Source organism: Empidonax traillii, unplaced genomic scaffold (assembly GCF_003031625.1).
Source record: "Empidonax traillii isolate 1590-97213 ecotype Southwest subspecies unplaced genomic scaffold, ASM303162v1 scaffold520:size1094406, whole genome shotgun sequence".
Taxonomy (NCBI): Eukaryota; Metazoa; Chordata; class Aves; order Passeriformes; family Tyrannidae; genus Empidonax; species Empidonax traillii.
This window is the reverse complement of record NW_020955713.1, coordinates 445,779-463,574: the sequence shown is the minus strand read 5'-3', so window position 1 is coordinate 463,574 and position 17,796 is coordinate 445,779. Positions and strand designations below refer to the sequence as shown.

Below are 17,796 nucleotides of genomic sequence, written 5' to 3'. Positions count from 1 at the left end.
GGACCCGGCTGCGCTGGCTGTTGTATAAACAGGGCTCGCGGCTACAGTGAAGGTTGGGTCAAGGGTGCTTTGGCAGCTTCAGCTTTTCGGAGGGGCTCAGCCCCCATCTCTGCAGCTCACAGCCCAGCTGGGAGGCAAAATGAGCAAGTGAGACTTGAGATGACTGAGAGGCAGCTGGAGGGATCCGCAGGGGGATGTGTGTGGCGGGAGGGGGGGTTGAGCATCATTTTTTTTCCCCTGGGAAATTCAGCTTTGCATGTGGGTTTAGATGCAATGTCGGGTGAGATTCTCATCACTGCAGAGGCCTTGAGGTACTGAAAAGGGCTTTCAGTGTCGCTGACTACCCACAGCGGCGATGGCGAGGCGGCGGCGGGATGGGGTTTGTGGTTGGGGACCTGCAGCCTCTGCACTTGAGGGAGCACAAGTGCACTGAGGGGAGTGAAAACCAGATCACACAGCCTGGGCCCAGCACGTGCCTGCTCTGACAGCCTCCACGTGTTTTCCAGGGATGTGCTTGTGCTTCCTCTCCTCTCTTCCCATCCCTGCCCTTCTCCAGGGGAGCTGATGGACACCCCCCAACAACCAGAAAGTTGTTATCTTTGCTCAGAGCAGCTGCAAAATGGGAGGTGACAAGAAGCCAGTGGGAGCTGGGGTGTCCTGAAAAGGAGCCAGCAGGAGCTGGAGTACCCATGGAGCCTCTGGGGCTCCATCACCCTGACCTCCTGCTCTCACTATCTCCCCTGTCAGAGGAGCTCCACTAATCTGCCCGTTTCAGCCTGTGGTTGGTGAACCCAGACTAGCAAGGCCATTGTAGCTGTCAGGTGAGCCTTTCCCAGAGCTTATGCAAATGATACTAATTAAAGGCATTCTTATCTGTTCGATTTCCCACACCTTTTGCCTCAAGGGGGATAGAAAACTTCATGTTTTAACTCCGTATTTCGTGGCAGTTGCAAGGACTGCCTAGGGAAAGCGTTGGGAAATGCAACAGGTCACTCCTGATGAGAAGAATTGGCTTATGCAAGTGTTGAAACACTTTATTATGCATGAGAAACCTTCCAGAAACGGATGACTAATAGCAAAGCGGGAGCAGAGAAAGCAGTGGGAACGCAGTACCAGGCTGGCATGGGATCCATGTCATCTTACCAGCTTAGCAGGGTTGGGCTAGGTCAGCACTTGCCTAAGAGACCTCTCAGAGTACCTGGCTGACAATGAGGGAAGTGATGTTAATGATTCAATAAACAGAGCCCTTCCCTTCTGTGAACCAGAGTGCCCCTGGATGATGCCGGGATCCCACCAGCAGCTCTGTTTCTACTGGTTCTACTGTTACTGAGCTCAGATGGCCGTAAAAATCCCAGCGCTGGATGTGCAGGCAGGTCTGGTGGAGGATGCCCAAGGTGCATTCCCGCGTGGGAGCATCACAGTCCACCTCCCAGCATGTCTCTCACCACGCTGCTGGCAGACAGGGCTGCCCTGGTGCTGCTGGTCACTCAAGGCTGTCGTGTGCACCGAGAGCCTTTGCTCATGGAAGGACCAGGCTAACACACTCGAGCATCTCCTGTGCTGCTGCAGTGAGTTTGCTGATATCCAGGGACAGACATGGGACCACTTGCAGCAGAACAGGAGCAGCAGTGTCTGCCTTTATGATTCCCAGGTACTGGTAATCAGAAGATCAGTGAGAAAAGCTCTTGGCATAAAGGGAAAGGAAACAGCTCAGTCAGTTGCTCTCTGAAAATCCCTTTGGAGGGATGACTGTCCCCAGGGCTACACCCAGAGGTGGCCTTTGCACCCAGAGGGTGTGGGGAAGCTCCACAGGGTTGAATTGCTGAGTTTTTGCTCTTTATGAAAGGACCTTGAAGGTGCTACAGGGCAGAGTGTTGTTGGAGGAAGAAGAGAGTGTCTGAAGGTCAAAGCTGTGCATGCTGAGAGGAGGAGCTGGAGACGCTTGGGAAAAGTGTGAGAAAACAGACACGTGGGCAGATGAGCATGATCAGTTCCAGACCTGTACTTGGCATCTACTAAGTTGTTACCTGATTTTCTTTCACTGCCCTTCCCACCATCTCCCACCTTTCTAGGCACTCTCTGCTTTGGATGGTAGGCAGGAGGTCCACGAAGGCAGATCCATCTACCCATGACTCCTGGGCTTGGAGGCTGCTTGTGGGCAGTCTGTGCTGAGCCTGGGCATCCTGCAATCTGGGGATGTTTCTAGTCTCAATACATCCCTGCAAGAAACTCTTGGATGCTCAAGGCTGAGCTTTCACAACCAAAGTGAGAGTTGCAACCTCCATCCGGAGGAGTGGCCCTTTCACCAGATGATATCCATCTCGGAGAGGGAGAAAGAGGAGAGGGTAGGCGGTGAATAGGAAAAGAGATACCACTGCAGGTGGCTGTTGAGTAGTCCTGTGATATGGCGAGCAGAAGACGCCCAAGGAATTGTCCTGACATGAGCTGCCCTGAGTTGCCCCAAAGAGTTCACACCGGGCACTGTTGTCCTTTAAAGCAGGTTTGATACACTGAGGATTTCCCAAGTCAGGAACTCTCCAGGCAGAGGGTTGTGTCTCTCCCTGCCAAGGAGATCCCTTGGTGATGTTGGCCAATGGCGTTTGCCAGCAGAGCAGGAGGAAGGAGCCCTCGGGCCCAAGGGCCGTTTCAGGGATGGCTCCTCTGGGCAGAGCTCAGCATCACCAAGGTGGCTCTTGGTTGAACTTTGGAGATGCAGCTTTCAGGGATATCAGAGGAAGGAGCAAAACTGACTCCAATGCTGTCTGAACTGCTCATCTTGCACGTGTTTTGGGTACTAGCCTATGGATGTCCACCTGAGCTCACAGTCCCGGCTTCAGCCAAGCTCACACTGGCTCCTGCAGCCCTTTAGGGTCCCAGAAGGTTGGGCTCCTGTTTTGTACTGGACCTGAGTTTTCTCTGAGCTTCTCAGCTCCCTGGGTGGAGGCTCAGAAAGAGGATGGGATGCTGAGATGGCTCCAGAGCTCCAGGCTGAAGCATCCAGTCCCTCGAGTCCTGGGAGTTTCGTGCGTCACTGCTGGTGAAATCCCCACCCAGGAGGGCTGGGAGAGGCAGGGATCATCCTAAACAAAAACAAGGCGCCGGCTGGGCTGCCAGCATTGCAAAAGGACATCTCACCTGCCTCGTCCTCCACGGCAGCCCAGGCAGGGAGAGCCTCACTGCGGGGTGGTTCAGGCTGCTGGGGTTGGTGACAAGCACCTTGCTGGACTCAGGGACCACAGATCCACAGCAGGTCTCCTGCTGTGACAGCACCACAGTCCCAGTGCAATGACATCACTCCTAATCCCCTGTCACAGCTCTTGGTGGGGACAGCACAGGGCAGGCTGGGCTGCTGTGTCCCTCTGGATGCTGGCCTGAGGTCCTGCCGCAGGAGCATGTGGATGTGGGGAGGATGATGCACCACACTGGGGTGCAGCACCTTGGTCAGCATGTACAGACAGGCACAGGGAGAGGGGACAACAGTGAGGGGCTGCAGTAGGGACCACGGCTTGATCTGAGCTGAGTTGCACCTGCTCCTCTTCCTTGCCGTGGACGCGGCAAGCAGAGCCCGGGGCGGCAGGGGAGGTGTCACTGCCGCGCCCCTCAGCCCAGGGAACCCGAATTCGGCCCCAGGCTCTCCGCCTCTCGTGCTGAGGGTGTCGGAGCGGGGCTGAGCTCGCCTGGCCGCGCTCACGGGTGCCGTGCAGGGCACCGAGCGCTGCCCGGCAAGGGGCTGATTCACACGCGGCGCTGGGGGCCGGGCTGCCGTGGGAAAGCGCGCCCGCCAGGGCTCCCGAGCGCCGGGATTGCTTCAGCGGGGGTGCAGCCAAGACCCATTTCACAGAGGGCAGAGCAGATCTCGGCTGGGATTTACCAGTGACTAAGCATGTGCTGGCACGGGCTACCCCAGCGTGAGAAAGGCAGGGCTGCTCCTCCTCCGAGGTGTGCCTGCTGCTGCTGCCCCGGACCCGCCGCCCTGGGACCCCGGGCACCCACCGGGCAGGGACACCGAGCACCCACTGGGCAGGGACACCGGGCACCCACCATGGCAGGGACACCGGGCACCCACCATGGCAGGGGCACCGGGCACCCACCATGGCAGGGGCACCGTGCACCCTGCTGTGCCTTGGGGCCACTGGTGTCAGCAGACTGGGCAGCGTTCTGAGTTCAGGGAGGGCTACAGCCCCCCGGCCTCCTCGTGCCAAGCTGGACTCAGCCCTTTCTCTGCCCATGGCCCAGCACCTACACTGGCCATGTGGCTGGCCAGGATGGTGTGAGCAGAGCACCTGGCATTCAGCCTGCTCAGCACATCGTCCCCAGGGCAGGCCTGGGGCATGGGCAGAAGCTGCCACCCCCACCCTGGGCCAGGCACAGGGGCTGAAGGGACCCTGAGATGTTGCAGAGAAGCCAAACCCTTCTCTGTCAGGTCGTGGCCCCTGCTCACAGCAGTTGCACTCCCAGGCAGTGTTCCAAGGTGCCACCAGCTCCTGCTGACTCACCTCATGAAGATTTTTGGAGACCACAACTAATCCTGCCATGGGAAATGTGTGGAAACCAAACACTCCTGAGGAGGAACAGCCAGCCTTCCGCACGAGGAGGCTCCCCACTTCCCTACTCTGAAAACAAAAGATAGGCACAAAAAACTGCTCCACATCCCCAGGTGGTGACACGGAGACACAGAAGGCTGTGGGGAGCTGTGTCCCTGGGCAGGAGCCAAGCATCAAGCCTGAAGCCACCACTGGTCCCTGCAAGGCCAGGCAGGGAGATGGGAAGAGGAGCTCAGCCCAGCCCATGGAGATGGCATACTGCCCCACTCACTTCATCTCTTTTGGCTCATTTTGGCAAGACATTAAAAAAATTTAACTGCATTTTTTTTTATTACAGCTAATTGGTGCTGCTGCTAAGTGGCTTATCTGGCTCCTGAGCTCACCCCGTGTTTTTGGGAAGCTGAGGAGAGTGAATGCCCAGAGGCTGGGAGATGGCATGGGGCTGGAGCCTGGCAGCAAGGGCCTGGCAGCCCTGGCGAGGGGGAATACCAGGCTACCCCTGGGCTCCAGGCATCTCTGGCCCAGGGAGGTGGGCTGTCCTTAGTTCATAACAGTAATGAATTTTTGAGAAGCAGAGAAATTTATCTGAGGTCACTCTGTGCACTCAAGTGGGAGCCAGGAGCCCGTGCCTGGTATGCTGGCACTGCTGCTCAAACCCCTGGCAGGCTCCAAGCTGCCAGAGCTGGGCATCCTGGGGGATTTGGTGTGTGTGGCAGAGGGCAGAGGAGCCCCTGCATGTCTGTGCCGGGCAGGGGGGGCTGGGGAGGAGGGGGCTTGTTTGGCCTTGCTGTACCATCCTGGCTGGCAGCTCCATGGCTGGGTGGTTTGGGAGCTCTCTGAGAGCCTCTCACTCCCCAGTGCTGCTGCCATGCCAGGATATGCCATCCCACACCCCTCCAGGCTCAATGCCCCTCTCCAGCATGCAGCCCCCTCCCCACTGTCACTGTCATGACCGGTGGGGCCAGCAGGTGACCCCAGGAGCTGCCCACCACCTCTGCCTGCCAGTTGCAATCCCACGGGTCCCTGTGAGCCCCACAAGGGTTTGGGTGCCTGTCGGGGGGTGACACTGTGGCTCCAGGTCCAGCCTGTTCAAGCTGGGATGTCCTCAAGCCTCAAAGGGACCACCTCTCCCACAGCACCAGCACTGACTCCACCACTGAAAGTGGCAGGGACTGAAACATGACTGGTGGCAGCATCATCAGGGTCTGTCCTATGGCTGTAGATGACAACTGTCCTAAAAGGAGTCTGTCTGTCTCTTTCCTTGCTCATCCTTGGATCTCCCCATGCTCCTCGTCCCTATTTCTCAGCCATCTTTCAGGATGATTTGCTGGGCTGGAGCAGCAGGACCTCGGGGACCCAAGCCAGGCATCCTTTATGGCCAAAAAGGATGGGGAGCATGTGCTGGTTTTGTGGAGGCTGCCAGTGGCAATCATCTCCTGCTTCAGGGCAGAGCTGGGATATGGGGGCGAGTTTGTTTCCAAACAAAACGTGCTGCCCCCATGGTCCCCTGGGCTGTGTGGGAGCAGGGCCATCGCTGCTCCATGTGCTGAACCTGGTGCTGCTCCAGCTGCAAACCAGCAGAGCCCGTGTTGGGGCCCACTTGGGAGCTGCAAAAACCTTCCTGCTTTCAACAGGCTCTGGAGCAAAGCCCCAGGCAGGGAACTGATTTGTTCTGGTCGGCAAAGCTCTGCACCTCTCTCCTGGCTTGCCTTGAGTGCAGCGTGCTGGGAATGCTCTACCAGCAAAAAACAGCCCCTAAGAACAAACAGCTGATGAAAGGAGTTGTGGCACATCCCAGCATGCAGCTCCTGGCCCAGCAGGGATGGAAAAGGAAAGGGAGAGTGTCAGGGAGCCGGCTGCGATACTCCCAAGGAGAGTTAGCTGATCACTCTGGGTGAATATGTTCACTGCACCCTGTGCTCAGCCCCAGGCACCATCTATGGGTGCTCCTCAGCAGTGGGATTTGGAGAACTCCTTGGGGTCCAGCACCCAGCATACCCAGACCTCTCTAGGTACCTTTTGGCATAGCAAAGGTGGGGTAGAAAATGTGACTCGGTGCTCACAGGCTACAGCAGAGCCAGGCTGAGCCCAGCATGGAGCCAGCCAAGAACCCAGTGTGTCTCAGGGTCCACAGCCATCCTCCCCATCTTCTATCAGACAAGTGAAAACAAATCTTGAACCCACAGCCCAGACTTTTGAGTGTCTGCTTGACGCAGTCTCAGTTGCTGGTGTTTTCTGGCCAGGGAGGGAGGGTGGGCAGCAGTTCTGACTGCCTGGCATGAGAACGTGGCTGAGCACCATACAGGTGGAGTGGCTCTGGAGAGGAGGTTCCTGGGGCTTGTGCCTGGTGCCTGTCTCTGCTCAGCAGGACAGGCCTTGCCCTGGTTTCCCCTGTGGAATGTGCTGGGGCTGCCCAACCTGTGCTGGGGGTGCACAGTGTGGGTTTGTGCTCGGGGCAGGCAGGCAGTGCCTGGGGAGCACAGTTGCCATCTCACTGATCACCTCTCTCTTCTCTCAGGTGTGCAACTGTGACAAGTACCTGAAGGTGTCCCGGGAGAGGATGAGGCAGCTGGTGGAGGGCAGCAGGCAGGCATCACAGGAGCACAGTGCAGGTAAGCTGGGAGTGATGCTCTGACCCCAGCCCTGTGCCCTTGCCTGGGACTCACTGCCCTGGGCAGAGCAGGACCGTTCCCCTGGGCCTGGAGGTTTCTCAGAGGGTGGTCAGGTCCCCTGCCACCCCTCTGCCACTGAGTGCAGATCCATAGAGCTCTTCCAAGTCCAGTTCATGTCTCTACCCTTGCTGCCCTGTCCTGCCCCCTGAGGCACAGGGTCACGTATAGGATTGCCCAGCCTGGAGGGGGGTGGTGACATGCAACAGTGGCTCAGGTGATAGCCTGAGGTCATCGCTACTTGAGCGTGTAAAACTCAGCTTGGGTGGTAAAATGCTCTTGGCTGGGGCTGCTCAGGTGCCTTCCTTGCCTGCCCAGTGCCTCTTAAACTAGGTCAGGCTGCAGGGAGGTGAGTCAGTGCTGCCTGCACAGCCAGGCTCCGGCGGGCTCGGGGGAGGGAAGGCTCCTCCATGCGTGCCCCGAGCTGTGCTGACCCCCACACACTCCTTTCCACAGGGACACACATTTTGGTGGTGAATGACACCCACCCCAGCACACCAGAATGGGAACATGCCCCTGTTGCTGCTTCAGCCCAGCCTGGGCTCTGCCACCAGCCGTTGTGTGCACCACTTGCCGTGCTTCAGCTTCCTCATCTGTTGACAGCAGAGAGCAGTGGGAAGCAGCGGCTGCCGGGCACTCCTGGCCAGCTGTGGCTTTGCTGGAAGCTGCACATGTGGCTCTGGGGGTGAGGGACGTGGTGGGGCAGCTTTTCTCATGGTGCCAGCAGCCTGGGAGTGCTGTGCCTCCCCAGAGGCCGGGACATCCTCCCCGGTGGTTTCTCTGGTGAGGGCACTCACCATGTGTGTACCCAGAGACCAGCTGGGCCAGTTCAGCCAGTTTTAGAGTATGGGAAATAGAAATGCTGTGGTTTGTGTTCAGTGTGTGAGTCGTTTCCCCTTCCCCTTCTGGATGGGGATGGAGCTGGGATAGTCTCACACAGCACTGTGGCTGCTTCACGCAGACTCTTCAGGGACCTCCTTGCTCTACCCTTTATACCTGCTCTGCAACACTGCATGTCCCCATCAGGCCATGCAGCCTCTTGCTGGGTCCTCATATCCCTGGGGGAGCTTCATGAGGAAAGACCAGGTAGGGCCCGTGTGCTGGCTATGTCCAACATGACCTTATCAGGCAGCATCCTCCACCCTAAAGCAGTCAGGGACAGGCACAGAAGGTGCCACAGCATCCCCAGAGGGTTGGTGGAGACATAAAACAGAAGCTGTGATTCCTGGGCAGGTGGACACCCACCAAAAGTGAAACCCCCTGGGACTTGCCAACAGGATCTGCTGTGCCCAGGGGCTCTTGCTACCCAGGGCTCTCCATTTCTATTGGGATTTTGCTCAGAGCTGCTGGGATGGTGAGCATCAGTGTGAGCTTGACTAGATTGTCCCCAAATGTCCCACTTTGGGTCAAATTTTGTGAAAGAGAAGGTTGTGCTGACAATGTCCTGGTATCACTTGGTAGGGACAGTGGTGGCAGTGGGACAGCCTGGGCAGCCACAGAAGACCACAAGGAAAATCTCAGTTGTTCCCTGATTTCCTTTACATTTTCCTTCTGGAGGGGTTGGTGGCAGGGACCTGCTCTGCCCCCAGTTGTGGCTCAACACATGGTGTGGGGAGTTCAGCACCCACAGCCCACATCAGAGCTGACCCCTGTCCCGTGACTCCAGCCTAGGCCATGTCATCTCCATCATGTCACTGCACATGGATTAACCCCTAGACCATGGGCAGGTGCTGCTGCTTGAAAGGTAAGAAAATGCCTTTTCCCTGCTCCTGCTTCTAGGCAAGAAGGGATCCTCCTCTCATGGGGAGGAGCCTAAGGGTGCTGGGACAGATGGGTGACGGGGATGGATCCTGCATGACCACCCCTCAACACAAGCCTGCAGCTGGCCCAGGTGCTCCCGAGTCCTGGGGTCCATCTGCAGCCAACCTCAGGCCAGTGCTGCTCCATTAGGCTCCTGGATTTTTATAACAGGGCTTCCAAATGATGAAGGGCCAATTATTCATCCTGTAATAGCTCACTTTTACTTGAACCTAGGGCTTTCAGAGGTTTTAGGGAACATTTTCTCTGACACAACCACAGTTTCTCTGCATGAGGGCTTTGATGGAAGTGCTAGAAATTAGTGTCAGGCCCTGATAGCTTTGCCATGTGATGCCTTTTTCCCAGTGGGATGCTCTGAGCACCCTGGGTGCCTGGAGCAGACTGGAGCTGGGACAGAGAGAGGAGCAGGGCTGTGGGTCACCACAGGGCACAGGCAACACCTTTCTGTAGGCACTGACAGCGTGTGGCTTCTGAATGACACGGGGGATGGGCTGCGTCACAGGCTCTTGTCTGGCATGGGGAAGCTTCTTGCTTAGTCAGTGCTGTAAAACCAACTGGCACGATGCCCCCATGCTCTGGGTGCTCTGGCAGATGAAGTCTGGTCCCCAGGAAAGGCAAGGATGTAGCAGGTTGCATCGGGTTGGGATTCACCAAACAAAGGAGGCTACTTTAGTTGTAAAATCCCCCCCTTGCCATCTAAAACGGGCTGCAAAAGATGAAAACAATTGGTCCTGCTTCCCTTGGGTCTGTGCTGCTGAGCAGGCATGGCAGAGCCTCTGCTCCTTGCTGGAGAGTGGCCGGGGGTGCTCAGGGACCCTCACCCATGGTGGGTGAGCATCCTCCCTGAGCAGCTGTCAGAGCTGGTTCTGCAGACCAGTGAGATCTGCACCACCCAGCTTCTCCTCCAACACCTGCACGTGCAGGATACGTCCCAGACAGCCCCAGTGGGTGCTGGAGGAGCAGCCAGGGTGTCCCTTCACTGGGTGCCAGGATGGTGTTGGGCAGCTCCAGCACTCACCTTGCCCCTGCCAGCCTGAGCAGTGACTTGGGATTTCTTTCCCATGTCACCCTCAGCTCCACCACCAGCCTGGGGAAAAGCCAGCAGAGACAGCACAGGGCAGGCAGGAGGGAAAGCTGCAGAACATGGTGTGGGAAAGGCTGTGCAGCAGCTCCCAGCCAGGGTGACACCAGGACAGTGCCAAGTCCCTCCTCTATAGCCACCACACTGGGTCAGCTGAGGGCTGGGGGGACCCACTGCCCTTAGCCAGCAGGAAGAGCCCCCTACATGTCCACAGCCTTAAGACTGGGTGCAGTGTTTTTCCTGCCATGATTCCCTGACCTACAACATTTGGCTTTGCTGTGAGCATCACATTTACCTTACTGCCATGTGGGAAAGGCAGGAGGTCCCTGTGCTTTCCCAGGAGCATTCTCACACCCATGGAGCCTCACTGCCTTATACCAGACCCAGCGTGTGGGAGAGGCCAAGGCACCCCCAGTGTGTCAGGCTGCTATGAACACTTCTGCAGGGAAAGGGATAGATTCTTGAAGAGTTGCACTGCTGGATCCCAGGGGGTCCCTAGCCCTTTCACCCTCAGACCAGGCAACCCCATACAGTTAAGCTGTCTTTTCTCCAGGGCACAGCAGGATAATGGGAGCATCCTCACGTCCCCAGGTGGGGCAGGGATGGAACTGGGAGCTGCGGTGGCAAGACCAGCCAGAAACACCCCCCAGCTGTGTTGTGTTGTGCTCTGCCAGCTTCTCCTCTTCAGCAGTTTCATTTGCTCATATGGAAAGCCACAGCTGAGCTGGATGCCCGGTGACACTGTCATGGCTGCAGGTTTGCAGAGCTCTGCTGTGCCTGCTGACAGGGGCACTGTGCCCAGCATGCCCTGGGAAGGAGCTGGGAGCCATTTGGAGCAGGACCGTCGCTGCTGCCTGGCACTGGATGCGGGAGCTGGCAGGGTTCTCTCCCACAGCAGCACAGGGAGTTGAGAGCAACCGAAGGTGCCTCTTGCTTGAGCTCATCCTCCCTCCTCCACCCTGGGAACATCTTAAGATCATGGCCAGGCTGCTGCAGCCCGGGTTGCACAATCCTAGGTCCTTTGTCCTTTGTTTATCTGTCTTATCGAGGAGGAAAAGATAACCAGGCATCTTCAGTGCCCTGCAATCAGCACATTTCTCAGGCTCGTAACTCCTCTTATCAGGCTGATCTCTCACCACCGCTGAGGTTTCCCATGCACCTTTGTACTCCAAGAATGCTCCCAGGTCTGCTTCAGCCCTGTGCAAAGCCTGGACGCTGTGAGCTTTCTCCCAAACACCCCAGCCCAGACTGGGGCCGAGCCCCCGCATGCGGTTGCGATGGCGCTGGGTGTGGTGGGCACGGGGCTCGGTGCTGGCACAGGCCTGCCTGACCCACGGCCTCTCCAGAGGCAGCTGGAGCTGCCAGGTCCTCACCTGAGCCAACTGGGACAGGCACCTGGCTCCTGGTTCCAAGGCCTTGGTTCAGGCTGGGTTGACACAGGCTGGGACCTGGGCAAGAAATAGGGCCTGGGGAGCAGGATTTTGGGCAGAAGTACCTGGCACCCCTGGGGAGTTGGGCTTACCAACCAGCACCCTGACACTGAAACCCTGGGGGTGCCCAGGGCTCACACATGTGGGGTTGTTTCCAGCCAAATCAGGGCTGTGTGGGCTGGGAAAGGGGAATGGGTACTGGAATAAAGAAGGTTTCCCCTGATCCTGCTCTGTCCCAGCTTTCCAAGCTCTGCTGTGTCCCCCACCCCATCCTGCCATGGGGGGTCCCAGTGCTGACCCAGCACTCCAGCACTGCAGCCAACAGAATAGGCTGTAGGGACTCCAGGTCACCCTGTCACCATCACAGCCACCTTTCAGTGTGACTACCACAAGCTAAGGGCCCCTCTGTGGGTGGGGATATGCATCCCCCTGTCCCTCCCGTGTCCCTCCCATTGGCCCCAGCCCCCCATCCATGGGCAGGACCTCGCACATGGAGCTGTGACTCCTGCCCTGTCCCTGCTTTGAGACAAGTCACCTTGCCCCTCACAGCCTGCCTGTGGCAATAGTTCAGGGTTCATGTGGGACCACCAGAGTGAGGGCCTGCAGCTGTGGGGTCCTGGGTGCTGCTGTGCCCTTGGGGCTCTGTGTCCCCTGGGGTGAAGGGACTGCGGGTTCCCAGGCCCCAGAGCCTGTGCAGCTCCCAGGGTGTGAGATGTGCCCTTGGCAGGGCTCTGCCCCACTGTCTTGGTGCTGGGGGCTGGGGGCTGAAGGAAGGGGATCCATTCCAGGTTGGAGGGCTCCTGCTGCACCCCGCCTTGTGGAGCTCTGGGGCACAAAGCAGGCTGCTGCAGAGGTGAAATCCCACTGCTGAAGGAGGCCTGGCTTAGCCCAGGATGGGTGGTCCTTGCTCGTCCCTGATGCAGAAATACTGTGTGCCCCTGATGCAGGAATGGAATTAATTCCCATGGGTGAGCAGGGGTGGGCAGGAGGTGGCAGTGTGAGTGGGCAACACGTGCTAGGCCAGGAGGAGATGGCTCTTGTGCCGAGCAGGTCTGCCTGGTTGCAGACAGTGCTCGGGGATAAGGATGATCCTTGCTGCCCGTGCAGCTTTGTGGCACAAACACATGTGGGTGCTCAGCCCCAGGGTGCTGGGGGCTGCAGAGCTCAGCCCCCCAGCCGGGTTCTGTCATCCCCCGGGTGACCCAGGCAAGAGCAGGAGAGGTGAGCAAGAGGCAAAGGGGGTTTTATTTTCAAGATGTTTTCTAATGGGATTATTAGTTCCCAAGAGGTGTTTCGAATCGATTCGGTAAGGAATCGCTTTCCTTTCTCCTCCACGGGTATGCAGTGGGAATCCAGCCTTTGGTGTGAACCTCAGAGAGCTCTGGAAGCCGGGGATCTGACAAACTCCATGCACGTTGGGAGGACACACTGAGCTCCCCCAGCCCCATACACCCCACACATGCCCTTTGCTCCATCTCCAGTGTAACTCCGGGCTGTGCAGCAGCTGGGCTGCAATCCCACGGGAGCCGCAGCTCCACCAGGGAGGGCTCTGCCTGTCTCAAAGGGGAGAAAAAAAAACTCCTTCAAAAAATCCCCCCTTTCTCCAGGAAACCCCTGTTTTTCTGGGGGATCCAACCTCTTCCCAGTGCAGTTTTCCCGTGTGCCCAGCTGGCATCCTGTGCCTGGTGGCCCTTTAACCGAGGCGGGTGAGGGGAGTGCAGGCATCTTCAAAAGCCCTGGGAAGAATTTGGTGGGAGGGGGAGAAGGGGTTTTACAAGCTCCTATTCAGAAATGGTCACTTTGAAGTGATGTAGCATTCTCAACCCTTTGAAGAGCCACAATTAGGAGGGGGCTGGTGCAAGCAAAGGCAGAATACGGGGTGACCATCACAGCCTTTCTCTCCCCAGGCTTTTAAGGGATGAACTTTCCCTCCCTGCCTACCTTTTTCCCACGAGCCCAGGGGGGTGGGATTGGGATGTTTAGGGGAGCTGGAGGTTTCTCACCCCCCCGTGCAGGGAAGAAGGGGTCTGCCATTGGCTTTGCCCACCGGCAGCAGGGCAGCAGAGGGAACATGTTGGAAGGGAGAGAAAATTGCTCAGGACCCCTGCAGACACACAGTGTGTTGGTGTTCCAGTGCTGTGTCCTGGCCAGGGAATTCTTTAGGCTCCATGATGAGGAAAGTTGTTGTTCATGGGTGCCTAGTGCTGGCAGCATCATTTCTGTTATGGCTGGATCTAAAAGTCCCGCCCAAGGCTGATGTCCCTCGCTCCAGGATCTTGTGCTCAAGAGTGGGGATAATGAGAAAAAAGGGTGCCCAGGCACAGGCCACCCCGTGTCACCTTGTAGCAGAGGGAGGCAGGAATGGGGGGAGGACAGAGCCCCTGCTCTGCCATGGGGATCTGCCATCCACTGACAGGCTTTGTCCTGAATGAACTCCTGGCAAATGGGCTCCTCCTCTGAGTACCTGCTCCAGTTGTCTCAGGAATCTCCTGAGAGCAGCCTGGGTGCTTCACCACTTGCCAGAAATTGGAGAAAATGGGAAATCAAGGTCCCTGTTTTCCCTCTAAGGATGAATGCCACTTCATGTCTGAAGCAGATGCAGGAGATGAAGGAAAGGCCCACCCACAAGTGGGACCATGGGGCACTTGCCCAGGCCACAGGGATGGTGAGCCTGACTCTTACCCAGTGGCTGGGATGAGGCTTGGAGCTACTTCCCTCGTGCTGCGGCAGCAGATGGAACACTTGTGCCACTCATGGGTGGCGTGGTGGTGCAGGGCTGGTCTGCAAATCCACCCTGAGAACATCTCCAGTGACAGCCATGACCCTGAGGGGGGCTGTTTGTCTCCTGGGAAACAGGGGTGACTGTGTCCCAGCAGGCTGATCTGGTCATCTCCTCTGGGGAGGTGTGGAAGGGCTGGGGGGGCTCCGGAGAACACCCCTGAACCAGGGCTGGTGTGAGCTGAACCTTCCACACCCCTCCTGGGCTGCAGCTCTTTCTGCTCCAGGAATGGTGGGTCCAGACCCTTCTGGACAGCCATGGGGTGATTCTGCCAAGATGAGGTGGCCATTTCAGGGTTGTCCTCAGCCTTGTTTACCCCCGTGATAATCCCCAGCATATCCCAAGCTCCTGAGAGCTTTGGGACACAGGGTAGAGCCAGCCGGGAATGCTGGTGTCTCTCTCTGTCCCAGGTGGCTCCTGATAAAGTCCCTGTGATCCTGGAAAGGGCAGGCTGGACACCCCAGAGCTGGCGCTGGAGCGATGCGGGATGCCTTTTGTTGTCTTAATTGGTGCCTGGGCGGGACAGTCTCCCCCTGCCAAAACTGAGTCATCCCACGGCAATAACTGCAGCCTGTCCCCGGCTGCCAGGCATCCTGATGGATGGGAGGCAGCTCAGCCCTCAGCTTCCGCCGCCCGGATCCAGCGACCTGCCGTGCCCCCGCCGCGGGCGTGAGAGCCTGCAGCGAGCTGCCAAAACTGCCGGGGGTTGTGGCACTCGCTGTGCGGTGGCAATAACCCCCCCCCACGCTGGGACATGGCCCCACATCGCACCCCTCGGTGTCCCTTGCCCATGTGTGTGGTGTGTTTGTGGGGGGAGGTGGGGGGTCACATGTGGGAGATGGGGAACGAGGCCACACATACCCCAAGGCGTCGTGTCCATGAGCAGGTCATGGAGAGTCGTGGGTGTCAGGAACAGCACAGACAGCTGGGAATGATGGTGGTGGTTTAATTTAAGCAGCAGTAAGGGTTTCCCTTGCTGTTGGTTGTCCCCCATGGGTGGGGGACCCAGCCCAGCTTGGAGAACAGCCCTGCCTGACCTGCGACAGGGAGGACAAACCACTGCACCCAGTACAGCAGCAGCACTGGTGCAGTTACCAAGACTGGAACAGATCCCAGCACACGGCAGAGGTGCCACGCTCAGGGCAGGCTGTTGATGGAAGCTGATGACCACCTTCCCCTAAATTCATGGGATACTCCTCCTTGGGATGCAGGGCAGGGCCTGGACCCTCTGCAGGTATGACAGGCCCCTCACAAGGGTCACTCGCAGGGATGAACACAGACTCCTCTCATCACAGCAGTGGCTGACGTTATGTGCTGTCTCCTCTCTCCACAGCCTGCCCAGGGAGCCAGATGTGCGATGTCACAGCCGGTGACACAGCCCAGCCGGGCTGCAGCGTGCAGGGAGAGCAGCCGGAGGGGCGGGAGCAGCGCGGGGCGGGCGCAGTGCTGGGGGGAGGCACGGTCCTGCAGGTCGGTGCCATCCCCCCCGGGGTGCTGGACAGAGCCGAGCTCACCGACTTCTACTGCTGCTCCCGCTGTGGGAAGGTGTTCTGGGAGGGGTCCCATTTCGGACGTGTCGTCTCCCAGTTTCGGGATGTTCTTGTGGCCTCGGGGGATGCACAAAGTGTCTATGAGCTGAGCTGAGGGGAGATGCAGGGGCTGGGCAGTGGGACAGGGAACTGCCCGAGGAACCTCAGTGGATTTTGGGCCATAGGTTTGCAGTAAGAGGCTGGAAGCAGAGGGCCTCTTGTTTTGGGATCCGCCATGGAGCACTGTCACAGTTGCGCTGGTGGTTTGCAACAGCCGAAAAACACGTGGCCTCCGTGAGATCATTAAAGCAGAGGTGGCCAGGGAATGAACCCTTTGCTTTATTTCTGCCCCTCTCCAGGCTGGGCATGGCAAGAGGGTGGCAGAGCTCTCCAAACCAAAATCACCACCCCAGCAGTGCTGACCTTTCGCCCCAGTGCCCCTCCACCGAGTCACTCGGGTGGGGACCCAGGAGCTGAGTCCCCAGCAGCAGCACAGGGGGAGCATCTCCAGTGCCTGGAGTGCTCCCAGCCTGTGGGACATGTGCCACACCACAAGCAGCATCCTGCTCACCCTGATCCTGCTCTCCCAGCACTCCTCAGAGGCCATCGGTAGAGGCAGGAGTCCGGAGGTGCTGAGCCCTTATGGGCTCAGGGAAATCTCTGGGTGCACCACGATGCCCACTGGCATCCACATCCAGTTGTGCTGGGATCTGGGATGCCCCAGCAGGGCCAGGCTGGTCCTGGCGGGTCCCAGTGGTGCCAAAGCTGCAGCCAACTGCCTCCCTGGGGCGGTCCCTCAGGACATCCCCATGCCTGGGGCTCTGTGTGGAGTGCCCAGGGCTGGCAGTGAGGCATGTGGTCCCACCATCTCCAGCAACCAGTGCCACTCGTGGGACTGGCCAGCACTCAGAGGAGGCTGCACAAGCCATGGAGATCCCAGGAGAGGCTAGGAGTCCAGGTGGGCTGGTCCACAGCTCCAGGCACTTCTGTTGGGTGCCTCCAGATCCAGGGTCAGGCTCACACCACTTCACACTGCAACTGAGGAGTGTTTGCAAAACTCCTCCTCTAATCCAGGTTAACTTCCAGGCCCTGCTGTCATTCCTGAGAGGGTCCAAGGAGCTCTTGGCTGAGGTGTGACATTTCTGAGCCAGGGAAGCACCTGCACTGCACTTTCCCTCTTTCAGAGCTCCTGGCCACACAGTGCCAGGGGCTCCATCCACCCTTAGGGATATCTCACCCTCCAGTTCAACATTTTAACAGAAAAAAGATCATTTTTCCACTTTAAATATCCCTCTTTCCACAATATCCTGTCTGAGCATTAAGTGACCCTAAAATGTGACTGTACCTGCACTGTGTCCATCCTCACTCCCTGGTGGTCCTGGGTGAGTTCTGACAATGGACATGACCCTCTGGTGACACTTTCCAGGACCACAGTGTGTCATTTTGTCCCTGTTTCCAACAGAAGATGGCAGATAACCCCTATGCCCACACCACTGTCCCCATCTATCTCACAGCCCTGCCACTGCCCCTTGATTGCTGCCATGGAGCTGCATCCCTGTCCAGTGGAAGCATAAAATAACAGCATCTCCTTCACCAGTGATGAACAAAGTCGAGGTGGACACCAGTGTCACTGTGACAGAGTGGCTGTCTCAGCATGCACCACTGGCCCTGCACATGCTGAAGGGTTTGGACCCATTTTGGAGGGCAGGGACGCTAAGCCTGGCCCCTTCCCATTTAGAGACACAGGGGTGAGAGTCATCCACAAGATCTGTGTTTCCCACAAGATTTGGGGGTGGGGGAGTTATTCCCTCTTTCCCTACACTTGTCTGGCAGAACTTGGAGAGAAAACTGATGCATAGAGGGACCAAATCTCTGCTTTGTTGGTGACGTTACAGTTGTTGGAGACACAGACCCTGGTTTTATGTGCCTTGGGCCAACCCCTGCAC

At 57.9% G+C, this 17,796-nt stretch overlaps 1 protein-coding gene across 1 annotated transcript in view; it reads left to right on the top strand.

Moving 5' to 3' along the window:
* Nucleotides 1-16,212, top strand: part of EXD3 (exonuclease 3'-5' domain containing 3) — a 277,268-nt gene extending 261,056 nt beyond the window's left edge. The window contains exons 20-21 of the mRNA XM_027896917.1: nucleotides 7,063-7,156; nucleotides 15,655-16,212. Coding sequence (XP_027752718.1) covers nucleotides 7,063-7,156; nucleotides 15,655-15,965 — 405 coding nt within the window. The 3' untranslated portion in view covers nucleotides 15,966-16,212. The remainder of the gene's footprint in view (nucleotides 1-7,062; nucleotides 7,157-15,654) is intronic.
* Nucleotides 16,213-17,796: the final 1,584 nt, after the last annotated feature.